General features: G+C 45.8%; 2 protein-coding genes across 7 annotated transcripts in view; both read left to right on the top strand.

Annotated features, from left to right (window-relative positions):
* The first annotated feature begins 6,657 nt into the window (after nucleotides 1–6,657).
* Nucleotides 6,658–10,567, top strand: Slc10a3 (solute carrier family 10 member 3). Of its 5 annotated transcripts, none has more exons than XM_028784593.1 (3): nucleotides 6,658–6,756; nucleotides 7,244–7,312; nucleotides 8,776–10,567. In XM_028784593.1, the coding sequence occupies exon 3, from the start codon at nucleotides 8,914–8,916 to the stop codon at nucleotides 10,333–10,335; it is 1,422 nt and encodes a 473-aa protein (XP_028640426.1). In that variant the 5' UTR covers nucleotides 6,658–6,756; nucleotides 7,244–7,312; nucleotides 8,776–8,913; the 3' UTR covers nucleotides 10,336–10,567. The 5 variants fall into 5 exon arrangements, with proteins under 5 accessions (XP_028640426.1, XP_028640427.1, XP_028640429.1 ...); XM_028784594.1 differs by having other exon boundaries at nucleotides 6,689–6,756; nucleotides 7,282–7,312; nucleotides 8,776–10,519; XM_028784596.1 differs by lacking the exon at nucleotides 7,244–7,312 and having other exon boundaries at nucleotides 6,694–6,756; nucleotides 8,776–10,519.
* A 687-nt stretch (nucleotides 10,568–11,254) lies between these two features.
* The window catches only part of Ubl4a (ubiquitin like 4A), a 16,074-nt gene continuing 8,765 nt past the window's right edge, over nucleotides 11,255–18,563 (top strand). Inside the window, exons 1-4 of one of the 2 annotated variants that reach the window (XM_028784598.1) lie at nucleotides 11,255–11,392; nucleotides 11,554–11,659; nucleotides 11,903–12,111; nucleotides 12,227–14,106. In XM_028784598.1, coding sequence (XP_028640431.1) covers nucleotides 11,345–11,392; nucleotides 11,554–11,659; nucleotides 11,903–12,111; nucleotides 12,227–12,337 — 474 coding nt within the window. In that variant the 5' untranslated portion in view covers nucleotides 11,255–11,344 and the 3' untranslated portion in view covers nucleotides 12,338–14,106. Of the gene's footprint in view, nucleotides 11,393–11,553; nucleotides 11,660–11,902; nucleotides 12,112–12,226; nucleotides 14,107–18,563 lie in introns of those variants that run through there. The other variant, XM_028784599.1, reaches the window with a different exon arrangement.

The raw sequence follows: 18,563 nt of genomic DNA, 5'->3' as shown, positions 1-18,563 counted from the left end.
GGAACTCAAGGAAACTCATCACCTCTCAGTAACCCAGTGTGAGCATATAGGGGAAAAGATAGCAATTAAAACCAGTACAGGCACTGAAATAACTCCAGGAGTGCAGAAGCAATCTGGTTCCAAAAGAGAAATGACCTGACCTGCGGGTCCTAGTTATTTGTGGGGGTGAGGAGGACCATAACCTGAAAAAGAATGGGCGAGAGAGAAGAATGGACTCAAGGAAGCAATTGTTTGTCAAGAGCCATCTATTTGAGCGCAAAGTGCCTTTTTATAGTATGTTTTACAAGGGGAGGGGATAAGAGGGGCCAGGTGGTGGAAAAGTACAGAATCTTCTTGGCCTGTGCCTTGAAACATTGCATGGTCTACACGGTACACTGCCTTGAATTATGGTCTACCTGCTTTCCTCAGAAGATACGGTACACTGCCTTGAATCTATCTGCAGCTGCCAAGCAGGATCTTGCGATTGCCAAGCTGCAGGGGACATTGTGCAGGTGGGGAAAGGTAGGGGGTGAGGGTAAGGGCGAGGGTCCTGGCTTCTGGCAGAGAAAGAACACAGCTTGGAATTTCTAGACGAGAGATATCAAGGCATACTAATTTGAGGATCCCATAAAGCATCTCTGAGGTGGCCATGCCAGGAGTGATAAACTTAGAAGTCCTACTGTGGCAACCTGCTTTCTAAGCCTTCAACCCATTGCTATTAAGTACTAAGTCTCAGAAAAAAATGGTGAGGGCAAATCAGGCCTCAGGAAATGAGAATAGGGCTGGATATGATTCTATACGTCTATTATTCCAACACTTGTTGGAAGTGAAGTGGAGCAGAAGGTTCAAACGTTCAAATCAAACTGCGACTACTTAGCAAATTCCAGGACATCCTGGGCTACATGAGGTGCTGCATCCATAAAGGGGGGTGGGGGTGGGATGGCTTATAAGATAATGTACCTGCTGCCAAACCTGGTGATTCCTAGAACCCATGGTAGAAGGAGAGAAGCAAGTCTTGCAAGTTGTCCTCTAACCATATGTTAGACATGTACATGCACATACACAAGTAAGTAATGTTAAGAAAAAAGAAGAGAAAGAATGGAAGTATTCGATGGCAGGAATATGCTGGTTTAGAGATATGGAGTGCTCAGAAGAGGCATGCTAGGGAAGAGATAGTTGTTTATCCAAGACTAAAAGAGTCAAGCAGGAAAGTCATCAGGGCTCTCAGCTCTTTGTCTCAGATATAGTGATGATAATAGCTAACACTCAGCCCTCTGAGTCTATACTGAATTCTGTGTGTTTGTGCAGGTGTGTTCATATGGATGCATGTTTGTGTGCATTCATATGGAGGCCAGAAGTCAACCTTGAGTGTCCTTCTTATGCTGTCTACCTTGTGTTCTTTATTTGGTTTGAGTTTGGGTTTTTGGTGGAGTTTGTTGCTGTTGTTTGGAGAGAGTTTTGTTAGTCAAATGGTCTAATTGTAGTTCTGACTGACCTGGAACTTGCAAATATCCTCTTACTTCTACTTCCCAACTGTTGAAATTAAAGGCAGGTGCCAAGCCTAGCATTAGTTACTTGTTTTATTGTTTTGAGAAGTGTCTCATTATGTAGCCCTGGCTATCCTGGAACTCACAAAAATCTGCCTGTTTCTGTCCACCAAGTCCTGGGATGAAAGGCATGTGTCACTACATTCCACTGCATTTGTTTGTTTATTTGTTTGTTTGCTTGTTCATATGGCCTGGAACTCAGAATTAGACTTAAGGCCTTAAGCTCCAGGTATCCACCTAAGTCTGCCTCACCAGCACTGCTCCCATGCCTGCCTTTTTTATTTATGTGGGTTCTGGGGTCAAACTCAGGTCCTCATGTTTGTACAGCAAATACTTTATAGACTAAACACTCTTCCAACCCCTCTGTACCAGACTCTGTGAAGTATATTCTGGGGGCTCAGTGGTCTTATGTTCTATCCCCAGCACTGCCAAAAGAAAATTACACTTCTGTTGTCTCCTTTTCAAAAGACTTTCTTTTTTTGGAGCCATTTTAAGTTCACAGCAAACTGAGTGAAAATTACAGAAACTGCCCATCAGACTCCTATTGATCACGATTAGTATTTTTCAACATCATGTTTGCCATGGGTATTATGCATTCTTTGATGTTTGTCTCTTGAGTCTTCAATTATGGAAAATTTCAAAAAATCTCAAGGTATAGAGAGAATAAAATCCAGTACACCTGTGACCTGCTTCCACAATGTAGCCAGTATTGCCTCTGCTACACTTAGAATGCTCCCAATAGAGGTCAAAAAAGTCTCAATTTATTCTTTCAAGATTTTAGTTTTATACATGTTTACACAGTTCACACAATCCTAGAACGTCTTGTCATTATTGCCATTGTACAGAAAAGTTAAAGAGCCCTGTTGAGTTTAGGAGAGCTACAACAGGATCTAGAGGTTAGGTATGAAATGAGTAGGCTCCCTGGGTTAGCAGCTTACTCCCAGGTGAAGCAGAATCTCACTAAATATGATCACTATTATCTAGAAGGGTAAAGACCCTCCTGTGCATCCCAGACAATTGTAACTGTCCAATCTTTGTCTTTGTGTGTGTGTGTGTGTGTGTGTGTGTGTGTGAGAGAGAGAGAGAGAGAGAGAGAGAGAAAGAGAGAGAGAGAGAGAGAGAGAGAGAGAGAGAATATGAATGAATGAATGAATGAATGAATGAATGAATGAATGAATGTGTGTATGCACGCACCCAAGTGGAAGCCAAGGGACAACTTGAGGTGCTGTGTTCCTCCAGTGCTATCCACCTTGTTAGGGTATATGGGATGGGGTACAAATGCACAGGTGTATATAGGCCAGAGGTCAACTTTAGGTGTTTTCTTCAATTACTTGCCACTTTAATTTTTTAAACAGGAATACTTTTTTTTTTTTTTTTCGAGACAGGGTTTCTCTGTATAGCATTGCCTGTCCTGGAACTCACTCTGTAGACCAGGCTGGCCTCGAACTCAGAAATCCACCTGCCTCTGCCTCCCAAGTGCTGGGATTAAAGGCGTGCGCCACCACCGCCCAGCAGGAATGCTTTTTCATCTCTTAATTTTATTTTATGTGTTTGTGTATTTTGCCTGCACATATCTTTGTGCACTACTTTTGTTCCCAGTGGTTGTAGAGGCCAGAAGAGGGCCTGGAACTGAAGTTACAGAGCAGCCAGTGCTCTTAACCTCTTAGAGCCACCTCTCTAGTCTCTGTGTGTATGCGTGTGCATGTGCGTGCGTGTGTGTGTGTGTGTGTGTGTGTGTGTGTGTGTGTGTGTAAAGAGAGTTAATTTTTAAATATTTTCTAATAAAAATTTTAAAAAATATTTTAATTACATTTCAATTTACTTTGTATGTGTATAAGTGTGTTGTGTGTCTGTATCTGTGTGTGTAGGTGTATGTCAGAAGACAACTTGAGAGAATGGGTTCTTTTCTGCCATTATATGGGCCCTGCCAGAAATCAAACTCAGGTCATCAGGCTTGGTAGCGGGTACCTTTATCCACTGAGCCATCCCATTGATCCTACCTTTTTTTCTGAGAAACAGTCTCTCATTAGCCTTGAATTCACTGAGTAAACTAGGCTGGCTGGCCAGTGAGCCCCAGGGATCCTCCTGTCTTTATCTTCCCACCACTGGAATTACAAGCATGTACCACCATGTTCTGAAGATTGAAATTGGGTATTTGTGCTCAATTTAACTATCTTTTAAGCCCAAAATTTGTCCATTTGCTTTACAAATGTTAACTAAGTGTCTTGTTTTACTGCTGTGAATAGACACCATGACCAAGGTAACTCTTATATAAGGACAACATTTAACTGGGACTGGCTTACAGGTTCAGACGTTCAGTCCAGTATCATCAAGGCCTGTCAATGGAGGAGCTGAGAGTTCTACATCATCTGAAGGCTGCTAGAAGACTGGTTCCTACATGGTTAGGAGGAAGGTCTCATTGCTCACCTCCACAGTGACATACTTCCTCCAAATAGCACCATTCCCTGGGCCAAGCATATACAAACCACCATGCTAAGTGTTTGTGTTGAGCAGTCACTGCTACACAGTAAGAAGAGAGCCAGAGATATGGCAACACAGTCTAGATTTATCTCCCGTTTGACCCAACACAGGCTGATAATGGGAGCACTGTGTGTCTAGAAACTTTCAGAACAACTTTGAAGGCTAACTCTCCTTAGTTGAGATTGGGATATGGGTTCATCCTGCCACCAACCTAACTGGCTATATACATTGTAACATGTACCCACACTAGGTGCCTGTATTCGAGTCACCCATATGCAATCCATATGTTCCCAGAGTGTTGATGAGATAGTTACTTCAGAGAAAACAGGGTATTGTGACCTGACACTAAATGGTCAAAGCAACTGTTACTATATTTCCTGCATGTATTGAATGCACCCTGCATGTGCCTTCTTCACCTGCCTGAAGAAGAGGAAAGAGGCTGCCTCTCAGGGTCACCACTGTGGTCCTGTTGCACATATCAGTAGCAGGTCCTCCATCCGAAATGCCCTGATTCTAAACACTACTGTCTTCAAGCAGTACCCCTCAAGCCCATCTGAAACATACAGTAACAACATTCTGAGATACCACATATATACCCAGTGGTATGCTTACTCATCCTCTGAGTGGTGGGGCTTCAAAACTTAATTTTATTTTTATTTTTAGTGCGTGTGTGTGTGTGTGTGTGTTGCATGCCCATGTGTGCCATGTGTTAAAGCCAGAGAGGTATGGGGAACATGAGATTCTTTCATCTATCACTCTGCATTATTTAAGACATTTTCATATTCAGATTCATTTCTCACTGAATCTGAAGTTTACCGTTTTGGCTAGGATGTCTGGCCAACAAACTCCTGGAATCCATCTGTCTCCACCCCTCCCCCCAACACTAAGGTTACAAGCACATGCAGCCATCTTTGGATTTTTTACAAGAATATTGGAGCTGGATTTATAGGTTGCGATCCACATGACAATGTGGGAGCCAAATTCATGTCTTCCCTAAGAGCAGTATGCACTCATTCTTGTCTCTCTGGAGTTACTTTTTCTTGGCTTTTAAATTATGTATTATTCAGTAATTTCATATACAATGCATTTAGATCATATCCACCCCCTCATTCCCCTTCTCTAGCACTTGTTTGTTGTGAGGTAAGGTCTCCTGTAGCTCAGGCTGGCTTTATAGCTGAGAGTGGCCTTGAACTCGTCCCTCCACTTCCCTTTGCTGGTTGGGCCCAACTACAGGTTGGGCCATCACACCTCCTTATTTATTTTTTTAATATATATTTTTAAAAGATAAGCTGGCCTTAAATATCCAATCCTCCTGCCAGGTGGTGGTACACAGCGTTAATCCCAGCACTCAGGAACCAAATCAGGCAGATCTCTGAGTTCCAAGATGGCCCGGTCAGCAGAACAAGTTCCAGGACAACCAGGGCTACTCAGAGAAACCCAGTCTCAGGAAAAAAAAAATTCAATCCTCCTGTCTCAGCCTTTGGGGTGCTAGCATATCTGAGAAAAGTTCATTTTAGAGCAATACTCATTTATTCTAGTTTCTCCAGTAACTTTGGGGACAATCACCCTTTAAAAATGTGTATATGCAGCCGGGCAGTGGTGGCACATGCCTTTAATCCCAGCACTTGGAAGGCAGAGGCAGGTGGATTTCTGAGTTTGAGAGTTCGAGGCTAGCCTAGTCTACAGAGTGAGTTCCAGGACAGCCAGGGCTACACAGAGAAACCCTGTCTCGAAAAACCATCCCCCCCCCCAAAAAAAAGTGTATATACATGATTTGTATATGAGTATTCACAGAGGTCAGAGGACAACTTCTAGGAGTCAGTTCTTTCTTTCCATTGAACTAGTAGTATTGATAGGCCTCTAGTGCTTTTACCAACTGAGCCATCTCAAACGCTTATTTTATTTTATTTTATTTTATTTTATTTTATTTATTTATTTTATTATATTTTAGATTTTTTTTTTAAGACAGAATTTCTCTGTGTGGCCGGCCTGGAACTCTCTCAGTAGACCTAGCTAGCCTCGAACTCAGTGATTTGCCTGCTTCTGTCTCCATCCTCATTTTTTTTAAAAAAAAAGAAAGAAAGAGATCAAAACAAATAAAATGAACAAGTTTATTTTGTACACTTCAAAAAGAAAAGCCGACATGGCAATAACAGAACCACCTGCATATAAGTCACCTTTTTAAAAATGACATATGTGTATGTTTGTCTGTATGTTTGTATGTGCACCACATGCATCCAGTATGGGCAGAGGCAAGAAGAGGGTACCTAATCTCCTGAACTGTAGTTACAGACGGCTGCAAGCTGCCAAGTAGGTGATGGGGAGTCTAACCAGAGTCCTCTGAAAAAGTAGTAAGCACTCACTGAGCCATCACTTCAACCGCCACATTTAATTCAATATCAGTTTACTGTCCTCTGACATCACCTTCCCATCACCCATTTTTATCTGAGGAGGTAACCACACAAGAATGTACTTATTGCTCCACACGCCAATAGCAGTGGCTTAGGAAATCGGGTATCACGTGGTAGGGCCAGCTCGTCGCTTCCAGAAACGTCACATCCGTTGGGAACCCACACAGGCCTGCCAGGGGCGAGTGCCTCTGTGAGAGGGCGGAGTCCTAGCACGCAGGTGGAGCCTTGGTGGGGCGGAGCCTGTGGGGGCGGGACGAGGCCCGGTCTGGGCGGGCCTCGCTTGCCGGCTTTTGCCGGCCTGGCCGCTGCTTGTAGGAGCTGTGTGGCTGCGGAAGCAGGTGAGAGACTTCGACTAGGTTGGGAAGGATGGGAGGTGACTTTTGGCAATCTGTGATCACCGGCTCTGGCCAAACCCAGCGAGAGGCCTTGAGGGCGCGGGTATGACATGGAGGCTCTTCTGAACCCAAGACTGTCCGTGGGGGTTGTGAGCCCTTCCTAACTTCTCTAACCATCTGACAAACCCTGGACTCCCAGGTGTGGAGGAGACCTGGTCATCACTGCTAGTTATCCTTCAGCCCCTACACTTTGGTGCTGTGGAAAAAACTTCCGGATGGTATTGCTTCCTCAGCCTTGGAATGTGTTTACTCTAACTCTTCCAGCTCCTCTATCAGCAGAGGTGTAGGATAGGGGCCAAATCTCCTTTAGAGTGACTATGGTCCACCAGTTCCACTGGTAGGATGGGGTATGGGTGGATGGTCCTTAGCCTCTCCCTTAACTGGCTCACACTACTCTGATGTCTACATCTTTTCCTCTTTACTTGACTAGTTACCTTACTCTGGTTTTCCTGCCTCCCTCTTCATCAGTGAGACTCAAGGCTGGACCAGGGCCCCCAGGGTAAGTGACCCACACTCAAAATCAGCATAATGTAAAACCTTCTATGTCCACTGCCATCTAGTTGCCCCAATTCTAGCAGATGACGATACAAAGGTGTTGACTATCCAGTTGAGAAAGGGAAGGAGGCAGACTTCTCCTTTTGCCCCGTGTTACTCTACCGTTAGAAATACTCAGGCTCACTATAAGTTTAAAACTCTAGTAGGGGGTACACACCTTTATCCCAGCACTTGGGAGGCAGAGGCATGTGGATCTGAGTTCCAGCCTGGTCTACATGGTGAAGTCCAGGCCAGCTAAGACTACACAGTGAGGCCCCGTCTCAGCAGCAGCAGCAGCAACAACAACAACAAAAAGACTCTGGTAAGACTGAATGTGGTAGCCTATACCTTTAATTACAGCACATAAGAGATAAAGGCAGGCAGATCTCTATGAATTTAAGACCAGCCTAGTTTACATGTGAGTTGCAGGCAAACAGGACTACACACAAAGACCCTGTTAGGGTAATGCATTCCAGAAGACACTAAACAGAGACTCTCAGATGTAGCAGTAGCTATGAGAGCTCAAATTCTGAGACCAGGGAGCTCTGACAAGACAAAGTTGCTCAGTGGATACCTATTGTATCCTTACTATATTCCTACTGAAGTTTTACTGTAACTTCCCTGGGAAGCAGGGGCATGCTTCTCACAAGGACTTCCATCTCATAACTATAGAGCAGATGAAACAAGACATGTAGCCACAGCTTTTCAGTAGAAGCCTTTGGTTCAGGAAGTCACCTACTGCACATATCACTTTGTTAAGACTTTGTAGCTGGCAAATGGCACTTAGATTCCCTTATTCTATTCTTTAAAGACCTGGATCAGGCCCAAGCCAATGCTCCCACGAGCACCCTTTGTTCTCATCTGACCAGTCTCTTTGTCTCCCCTAGGAAGTCATTTATTTGATTTGCTTTGTTTGAAAATGGACTGTCAAGTCTCCCAGGCTGCTCTGGAACTGCCTATATAACTGAATCTTAGATTCCTGGTTCTCTTGGCTCTACCTCCCAAATACTGGGATGACAGGAGTGAGCCACCATACTTAGCTCCTCCAGGTAGCAATTTAGTTCATTCCCATGGTGGTATCATTGCATCTTGAAATGAGTATGGGATGGGTTAGTGGTGACAGGGTTAGAGATTATTCTCCTAAAACCCTCAGTATTAGAACTTCTCTATGATGTTACCATAGTAAGAAAGTCCATGGGAAAAAAGAAAAGAAAGTCCATGGAATTTGGCAGCCTGAGTGGGATTTCCTATATGTAGGTGACCCCTCTTGAGGGCTGAGAAGCTTGAGGCAGCTGTGTTTGAAGAGGAGCTGGCTGAATAACATTTAAGGGTCAGCACTATTCCAGAACTAGAGGTAAAGGGCTGAGAGCCCCTAAGCTTGCAGTTTCTCCTCTTCATTACCACTTTCTTTGCCCCTTCTCTTTTCAGGAAAAGTCCTGCTATCAAGGAAGAAAACATAGGACCAGGACCTTTCCATGGACCCTTCTCAGGACATTCCAACAGCACAAGCAAGGGTGTTCCCCTAAGATACAAGGGGCCTGAAAACACTATCCTCTGTGAAGTGCCATGGTGGTCAGGAAAAGCAGAGGTAGTTGCCAGCAGTTGCCTAGCCTGGGAGGACAGGGTGGTTGTACATGTTTTGTAGGCATGCTGGGAACTGCCCTCCTGTTCATCAGCCTGCCATGGGGGGCCCAAGTGATGGCCAGTGCCAACATCAGCACTGCTCTGGGCCACACAAGTGGTCACTATTTGAGTATTGGGGATGGGTCAGTGACAGAGTTTGATTTCCCTGAGAAGAGTGAGGGTATCATTGTGATCTCTAGCCAATACACTGGACAGGCCAATGGGACAGGCCCCAGCCCCACACTTAAGGTTATATCCCTGGACACAGAGGTGCTGACCATTAAGAATGTGAGTGCCATAACCTGGGGCAGTGGAGGTGGCTTCGTGGCGAGCATCCACTCAGGTCTGGCTGGGCTGGCCCCACTCCACCTCCAGCTCATGGATTTCCATGAGGCCCCACCCCTGCTGATTGAAGAACGGAGAGATTTCTGCATCAGGGTGTCATCTGCTGAAGACCTCCCTTCTGCTCTCAATGCCAACTTGGGCCACTTCTCAGAGAATCCAGTACTCTACTTGCTTCTGCCTCTTATCTTTGTCAACAAGTGTTCATTTGGGTGTAAAGTGGAACTTGAAGTTTTGAAGGAGATCCTACAGAGCCCCCAACCCATGCTATTGGGCCTCTTGGGCCAGTTTCTGGTCATGCCTTTCTATGCTTTCCTGATGGCCAAAGTCTTCATGCTACCCAAGGCCTTAGCTCTGGGCCTCATCATTACTTGTTCATCACCTGGTGGTGGAGGGAGCTACCTCTTCAGTCTCCTCCTTGGAGGAGATGTCACCCTGGCCATCTCCATGACTTTCATCTCAACAGTAGCTGCCACTGGTTTCCTGCCACTCTCATCAGCCATCTACAGCTACCTTCTCAGCATCCATGAAACACTCCACGTGCCCATCTCCAAGATACTGGGGACTCTGCTGTTTATTGCCATCCCCATAGCAGCAGGTGTGGTGATCAAGTCTAAGCTCCCCAAGTTCTCTGAGCTACTGCTACAGGTCATCAAGCCCTTCAGCTTTGTGCTTCTCCTGGGTGGCCTGTTCCTGGCCTATCACATGGGGGTCTTCATCCTAGTGGGAGTCAGGTTACCCATTGTACTGGTGGGTTTCACAGTGCCTCTTGTTGGCCTCTTGGTGGGCTACAGCCTGGCCATCTGCCTGAAGCTGCCAGTGGCCCAGCGGCGAACAGTCAGCATTGAGGTAGGGGTGCAAAACAGCCTGCTAGCGTTAGCCATGCTACAACTGTCTCTGCGCCGCCTTCAAGCAGACTATGCTTCTCAGGCCCCTTTCATTGTGGCACTGAGTGGCACCTCTGAGATGCTGGCTTTGGTTATTGGCCAGTTCATCTATAGCAGCTTTTTTCCTGTTCCCTGAGCCATCTTGATCAAGTTTTATAACCCGCAGCCTCCATACTCCTCTTCCCACAGTTCTTGTGTACCAAAGGCCTTTAGTTCTCATGCACTATGCACTCAGACAAATCCAAGCTTATTTTTTTACTCTTCCCCCCCCCCCCCCCCCAGCTTTCAATGCCAAAGAGGCCATGCTGAGTTAGATAGTTGGGTATTGCCCAGAAATATATTTCAATAAAAAAAAAAAACAAAAGCAAGCTTGGGTCCTTTCCAGTCTGTCCCTTGGAGCCTGTGGATTGGGGTAAAAAGAGTGTCTGGACAGGTATGGGCCAGAATGGTGAACAAGCTTGGTGACCCTGCACAGAGCCCACTGTTTCCTCACTCACTCTGTTTTGCAAAGGTACATGGTAGACATGTACCTTTCAGCTGTATCCCCAGATCTACAAAGGTTTTGCTCTAACAGCCCACCCCAACAGGGCAGATCTCTGCACTATAAGGAATGAGGAGAGCAGAGGCCTCTGTCCACTACTTCAGAGCTTCAGTCAGGATACTTTTGCAGACTAGAAAGGAAGTAGAAAGCCATCAAGCTATGGCAGGCAGGACTGGACCATTTTTGCATCTGAGAGACACCACCGCGCGCGTTTGCACTGACTTGGTCCATCAGCAGGGTGGGAATTAGCACAGGCCAGTCCTTGTGTGAAGCTGACATTCTGGTCCTTCCTTTCAAGCCACAGCTCCCAGGCTAAGCAAGCCTGACCCTACAGGTACCTCACTTCGATCCCAGTGGGCGGGACATCCCCACGTCCTCACACCATTAAGCCCAGGTGGCGGACTCTACCTAAGGCACGGCCCGGGCAGAAGTGAAGGCCTGGAGGCGGGACTGAAGAACGCGCAGGCGGGAGCCACGAGACGGGCTCGCCCCTTTCACAGCTTCCGGCGGTGGCGGGCGGTTCCGGCGCGCGCCCGGGGCGGCAGCGCGCGGCAGGGGACCGTTGGAGTTTGCGTTGGACGTAGTGGACGGGGTCGTGGACGCCATGCAGCTGACCGTGAAGGCGCTCCAGGGCCGGGAGTGCAGCCTACAGGTAAAGTCACCCTGCAGGCTGCTGCACTCACCCACTCCTGCCGCTGGGGACTGAGGGCGGGTGGGGGAGGCTGGGAGAGCTGACCTCAGGAGGGAGTGCGAGGGCTTCACCGCCCAGGGAATTCGGGCTGAGCCCTTGCCTCTCCACCTCGGCTGGATCAGGTGGCGGAGGACGAGCTAGTGTCTACACTGAAGCACCTGGTCTCGGATAAGCTGAATGTCCCTGTGCGCCAGCAACGTCTGCTGTTCAAGGGCAAGGCCCTAGCAGGTAACCAGGGAAAGGAGCCATCCAGGGAGCCCCACAGGAAGCTGGGGGACGGGAAGTACAGGCCAGTGTAATGGATCAGGGCACTGGCTGCCACTGGACCTCAGAAAAGTAGTTGAGCCATCACCACCCCACCACCCCATAGCCAGATGCTGCAATGCTTTGCTCTGGCTGGCTGTGGCAGGATTGCTTCCCAGCCACCCCCACATCAGTGAGGAAGGAACCACACCAATCTCTCTTTGGCAGATGAGAAACGACTGTCAGATTACAACATTGGGCCCAATTCTAAGCTCAACCTAGTTGTTAAGCCTTTGGAGAAGGTGCTACTGGAAGAAGGGTCTGCCCACAGACTGGTCGACTCCCCAGCCACCCCCATCTGGCAGCTGATCTCCAAAGTCCTGGCCCGTCACTTCAGTGTAGCAGATGCCAGCAGGGTCCTGGAACAACTACAGAGGGTGAGAAGAGTAATGCTGGACCTCTAATATTAATGCTTCTACCCCAGCCCCTACCTGTTGCAGCATATACCTTCCCACTGGCATCCCCTGAGTCCACCTGGTCTTTTCTCCTCAGGATTATGACAGGTCCTTGAGCCGCCTAACACTGGATGACATCGAACGTTTGGCCAGCCGCTTTCTACACCCTGAAGTAACTGAGGCTATGGAAAAAGGGTTCTGCAAATAGCATTTTGGGATTGTAAGGAGAAATCCCAGGTCAGGCCACAGCTGCATGTTGCATTAAATGTGTTCTCATGTCGCAGTTTGGCTCATAGTGATAATAATAGCTGGTGTGTATCCAGCTCTTGCTAGGTGCTAGGTACTCAGAGTACATGGCCTGAGTTCTCTTCTGCCTCCCACAGCAAAGTTGAGGCTGCACTGTAGAGACACCTAGCAATGGCTTGGGACAGACAGGGTCCAAGTCTAGCCAGCCTATAGAAGTGCCTCTGTAGGAGAAAGAGTGTGCTGTTTTGAGAGATGGGCCTTAGCATTCCCATTTAGCCCACGCAGCATACACCTTTAAAAGACTCCCTCAGGAAGCCACTAGTCCCTGTCACCTGCCCTCTAGTGTGTCCTTGGCAACTCTTCATAGGAGGCCAAGTGGTAGCTATCTAGGGCCCCTCTGCTGCTACAGCCAGTGTGCTCTTGAATAACAAGCAGGTTTAGGTGCTGGAGGATCAGAAAGATACCCCAGCTCTGTTCTATGACTTGAGTCAAGTTTCTATGCCACTTTGGTCCCCAACCAAAGTGAATCTGTTCCATGTTAGCAACTCCTCTGACCTGAATAAGTTTCCTTCCCCGTTTCTTAGTTCAAGGTGGGAATCTCTGCTCTCATCACCTACAGTTCCACTTTGTGTTCAGTAAGCCAACTAAAGCCAAAAGTGAAGTGATAGCCAAGCATGGGCCACTGGATGGAATATCCTGGGTCTTTGTAACATAGCTCTTCTTGGGGATACTCTATCTGCTTGGCTCCTCCTGGAAGTAGGTCTCACCTATGAGGGACAACAGGTGACTCAACAAGGCAGTGTCACAACTAGGACTCTCTGCCTTGGTCCCCTTACCCAGTACTCACCCACAGTATGAAACAGATGCTTCCTCTGCCACCTGTATACAGGGGCTTTTACTTTGCACACCTTCATTGCTTAAGAAGGAACTCAGGGTGCTGAGAGATTGAAATGTATGCTGAAGGCAGTGATTTCTCTTTTCATTGTACCTATGCCTGGGTGCTAAAGGTCATGTAAGTACTAGCTCCTTTGAGGAGGACCCTCTGAGAGCAGTCAAGATGGAAAATAGCCACCTGCAGGACACTACTATCCCTCCACATTTGCCAGGAAAGCCACTCTACTATGAATGTTGTTGGGACTACACTTGCCTTTCTTGCCCAAGGGCCTCCTACATAAGCCTTGTGGGTCAAATCTTGAGTCCTGGTACAGGAATGATAAAGTAAGGACTGAGGGGATGTGCAGGTGATAGACCCTGGTATTCCTAAGACCTGTGGTACCACATCAGGGACCTGCTTTGTGAGCATGTATATAGAGTGGCAGCTCAGATAATAAGCTTACCAATGACCTTGTTCACTTTGAGTCAGGGAACATATTTGTAAAATTAACACTAAAGATGCATGTGAGACATTTCACCAAAAGGAACTCAATTAATAAGCTAGACTGCTTTTGGTTTCCAACAATTGGTTCAAGAACACAGTAAACTTACTGGCTTATAAAACTGGAAAAGCCTAGAAATACTGGCAGTGGATGAACAATTTCATCAAACATCCAGCTTCTTTCCTGCCTCCCTCTGAATTCTCCAGGATCTGCTTCATCCTCACCACTTCCAAGGATCAAAGCTTCATTAAAATCTTTCATTCACTGCCAGTGAGGAGCACTTTCTTTCTGTAGCATAGCTTCTGTCTCAGATGCCCCAGAAAATAAATGTTGTCTCTTATTGGTCAGAACTGAATCCTGTGTAATATTTTGGTTGGGAATAAGGGAAAATAAGTTATTATCCATTAGCACCTATTTGGCCAGTCTTGGGGTCTCTTTCCTGAACACATGAACTGTACCAGGAAGAAAAAGTAAATGGATGTCCTGGTGATGTCTTGGTGGGTGCAGATGGCAACTGTCAACTACAGGAAACATTCCACTAGAAAGAACATGACTTCCTTGGAGATAGTAGAGGGGGAAGGGATGAGGACTCAGACAAGGAGCATTTTCTGAGACTTTTATTCAAAAACATTTAAAGTTTCTAAAAGCAGAAACAAACCATAGACATATTCATGAGTCTCTTGAGCCAATACTTTTCAATTCAGAGTACCAGAAGCCTGCAAAATGCTCACCTTGGCCATAGATGAGATGGCAGTGTTTGGATGATTTTATATAATGGGACAATTGACAGGTTTTGCTAAGTAGCTACCTATAGAATAAGAAACTGTTTTTGAGAGTTCCTCAAGAATCAGGCTATGGCTGAAACAGAAAACTCACAAATGTAGGAAGGAGTTCTAAAAGGGGTCCAATGTTATCTGGTTGCCTTGGGAGGCTAGGATGGCTGTGTATGTGGGAAGTCAGAGACAGGGGATGAGATTCAATGTAGAGATAAGTGAAGAACCCTCAAACTATACATTGGGGGCCCTATAATGGAAAGGTTGACCCAGAAAAGCAAAAAGATGGCTCCTTTTGATAGTCAGCTATTGGATTCTTATGAACCTTTTCTATGCAAGGCACTTATTTCATCCTCATCTGACTGCCAAATGTGGGAAGTGGATGATCCACAACCCAGGACTAGCTATATTCCTGAACTCATGTAACCATACTGCTGTGCCCAGGAATTATCTGTAAACAGGGAACCCTAGATACTGGAAGGATGATTGAGGTGGCTGCCCAGAGCAAGGGGCTTAAAAAGAAGGGTGAGGTCTCAACCTCAAGGGATCAGCTTTACCAACCACAGAGGAAATTAAAGAGGAGCCAGATGCAAAAGCATAGGCAGGAGATGGTACCATTGCAACTCAACGAGAAGCATCTACAAAAGAGAGCCCATCAGCAGTTCCACTACAGGAACAAGGTGGAGGTTGTTCCCACTGTATGGTAAGCCAAGGAGTCCTCAGAAACCTCATTCCACAAGATATATGTACAATGGAATGGCAACAAGTGGTGTTAAGCCTTGGGGAGCTCTGTCAGAGCAAGGTGGCAGAAATAAGAGGAGGGGAGACAAGAGGCAACAAATACTGCTGGGATGAGAAATAGGAAGGGGACCATAAGAAGAAGCTAGTGAAAATAGAGTGACCACAGGATGCAGATGCTGTATTTGTCTTGAATTTGGTATGGCTCCCTATACACCAGCAGGCTCTAAACTCTAAGGGCCCTCATCAGGAATGGAATATCATGGATAGGAATATTTGCCACAGACACTGTATGACCCACATGAATAACCCAAGAAGTGGCATTAATCTACTTACTGCCCCCTGTCCAATACAAGTTCCTAAGAGTCACTGCCTGACTCTCAAACTGGGGTCTTGGTCCTAGGAATGTGATGTGAATACAATCACACTAGGAAATAGCATGAATGAAGGACCCAGCTCAAGTGGCCTCCCAAAGGCAGAAGTATTCTAGGAGCTGGAACAGACCCACAAGCTCAGCATTTATGGTGAAGCTCATTGAATTGGATATTTACAGAGAACAAATTAATTAATGAGAGAAGTTTTGGTATTAACCTCTGATTTCTTTTTTTCTTTTTCTTTTCTTGTTTTTTTTTTCCTGTTTGTTTGTTTTGACACAGGGTTTCTCTATGTAGCCTTGGCTATCCTGGAACTCACTCTGTAGACCAGGCTGGCCTTGAACTCACAGAGATAGAGATCTGCCACCTCTGTTTCTCAAGTGCTGAGATTAAAGGCGTGTGCCACCACCACTGGGTGAACTTGTGATTTCTTTCATGTCTAATGGCCTCCTCATTATAACATCCTTTATTCTAGCACCACAATATACTCTAGGCCCACCTTGTATATTTTCTTGCCCATTTCTAAGGATCAGCCTTTTACTGGAGAATAGTTTTTTTTGTTTGTTTGTCTGTTTGTTGAATGATATTTAGAAACCAGGATCTGCCGGGCGGTGGTGGCGCACGCCTTTAATCCCAGCACTTGGGAGGCAGAGGCAGGCAAATTACTGAGTTCGAGGCCAGCCTGGTCTACAGAGTGAGTTCCAGGACAGCCAGGGCTACACAGAGAAACCCTGTCTCAAAAAACAAAACAAAAAAAAAAAAACAAAAAAAAATAGAAACTAGGATCTATGGATACTTCACTGTGAACAAAGTATCAGTGCTCCTAGACCCCTTTAATAGATAAACCTTAGAAATATATATATACCCATATATTTTAAGAAATCACAAGTTCATGCTGACACCTTCCCTCATACCACAGTGAGAATTCTAATTTCTGACATTGATATATTTACTCGTTTTCTTTACCAGATAAAGAAAATGTTATCTTAACATAGACCCAAAATAGCTTCACACTCACCTCATCTATATTGTCCATTTTAAATATGCTAAAAAGAAAGCCAGTTATTTTTGTCCTTAAGATATATCCCACAAGGAAGTATGGTAACAATGTTGTACTTAAAGAGCACTGAATTGGCTGGGTGTGGCAGTGCATACCTGCTAGCTACTCAAGTGACTGAGGTTAAAGGGTCACCTCAGCTCAGGGCATAAAGACCAACTTGACCATCAGTGAGACCCTTTACAAAAATTATTTTTAAAGGAGTGGAAAAGAGACAGTGAGGTGACTCAGCAGGTTGCAGGCTCAGCACTTGCTGCAGGAGCCTAGAGAGTAGCCATCTCAATCCCCTATAGAAAAGCATTTTAAGAGCCGGGCAGTGGTGGCGCACGCCTTTAATCCCAGCACTTGGGAGGCAGAGGCAGGTGGATTTCTGAGTTCGAGGCCAGCCTGGTCTACAGAGTGAGTTCCAGGACAGCCAGGACTACACAGAGAGACCCTGTCTCGAAAAACCAAAAAAAAAAAAAAAAAGAAAAGCATTTTAAGTAGTTTCTGGTTTAGTCTTCCTGAAATTTTTACCTCAGGGTTATGTATACCAGCATGTTTATTCAATTCCCTCTCTGGTGATTTTTGGTTTTAGGGTTTTTTGTTTGGTTGTTTGTTTGGTTGGTTGGTTGGTTGGTTTTTCAAGACAAGGTTTCTCTGTGTAGCCCTGGCCGTCCTGGAACTCACTCTGTAGACCAGGCTAGCCTCGAACTCTCAAACTCAGAAATCCGCCTGCCTCTGCCTCCCAAGTGCCGGGACTAAAGGCGTCCGCCACCACTGCCCAGCTTATTTTACTTTCTTGTTTCATGAGACAGGAAGGCTACCAAACATTCTTTATGTATCCCAGACTGGCCTCAAATTTATGGCAATCCTCCTGCTTCAGCTTCTCAAGTACTTGGATTACAGGTTTACTACCATGCCCAGCTTTGCTTTGGGATTGTTTGCTTATTTGGGTACTTTTGGTGGTAAAAGTACCACCAAATTGGGATTGACCCCAGGACTTTGCACCTTCTAGGAAACAATTCAAACAATAAATATACCCTCAGCTTTTCTCCCAATTTAAAAATCAATCTTAAAATTCAGGTGTGGGCCGGGCAGTGGTGATGCATGCCTTTAATCCCAGCACTTGGGAGGTAGAGGCAGGCGGATTTCTGAGTTCAAGGCCAGCCTGGTCTACAAAATGAGTTCCAGGACAGCCAGGGCTACACAGAGAAACCCTGTCTCAAAAAAACAAAAAACAAAAAATTCAGGTGTGGTGGTCCACACCTTTGATCCCACCACTTGGGAGGCAAAGGCAGGATCTCTATTAGTTTGAGGCTAACTTTGTCTACATAGTGAGTTCCAGGACAGATAAGGCTATTTAGAGAGACCCCGTCTCAAAAACAAACAAAAATAAATAAAATAGTAATCTTTTAGGTTACCCTAGGAAGTAATTAGTTTCGTCATAACATTTTTATTTTTTAACTTCTTTTTAATTCTTTCCCTTTTATTGAAAATAGATTTTTATCCGGGCAGTGGTGGCGCATGCCTTTAATCCCAGCACTTGGGAGGCAGAGGCAGGCGGATTTCTGAGTTCGAGAGTTCGAAGCTAGCCTGCTCTACAGAGTGAGTTCCAGGACAGCCAGGGCTACACAGAGAAATCCTGTCTTGAAAAACCAAACCAAAAAAAAAAGAAAATAGATTCTTGCCTAGTGGTGGTGGTGCATGCCTAGCACTTGGGAGGAAGAAACAGACTGGTCTCTTGAGTTTTAGGCCAGCCTGGTCTATTAAGTGAATTCCAGGACAGCCAGGGACTAGGACTACAGAGAGAAACCCTGTCTCAAACAAGAAAGAAAGAAAGAAAGAAAGAAAGAAAGAAAGAAAGAAAGAAAGAAAGAAAGAAAGAAAG

This window comes from Grammomys surdaster, unplaced genomic scaffold, assembly GCF_004785775.1.
Source record: "Grammomys surdaster isolate TR1022 unplaced genomic scaffold, NIH_TR_1.0 124511, whole genome shotgun sequence".
Classification (NCBI taxonomy): Eukaryota; Metazoa; Chordata; class Mammalia; order Rodentia; family Muridae; genus Grammomys; species Grammomys surdaster.
This window is presented reverse-complemented; position numbering and strand designations above follow the sequence as displayed.

Excerpts from the sequence above, each read along its gene's own strand:
- Slc10a3 (XM_028784593.1), top strand. The coding sequence starts at position 8,914 with ATGGTGGTCAGGAAAAGCAGAGGTAGTTGCCAGCAGTTGCCTAGCCTG.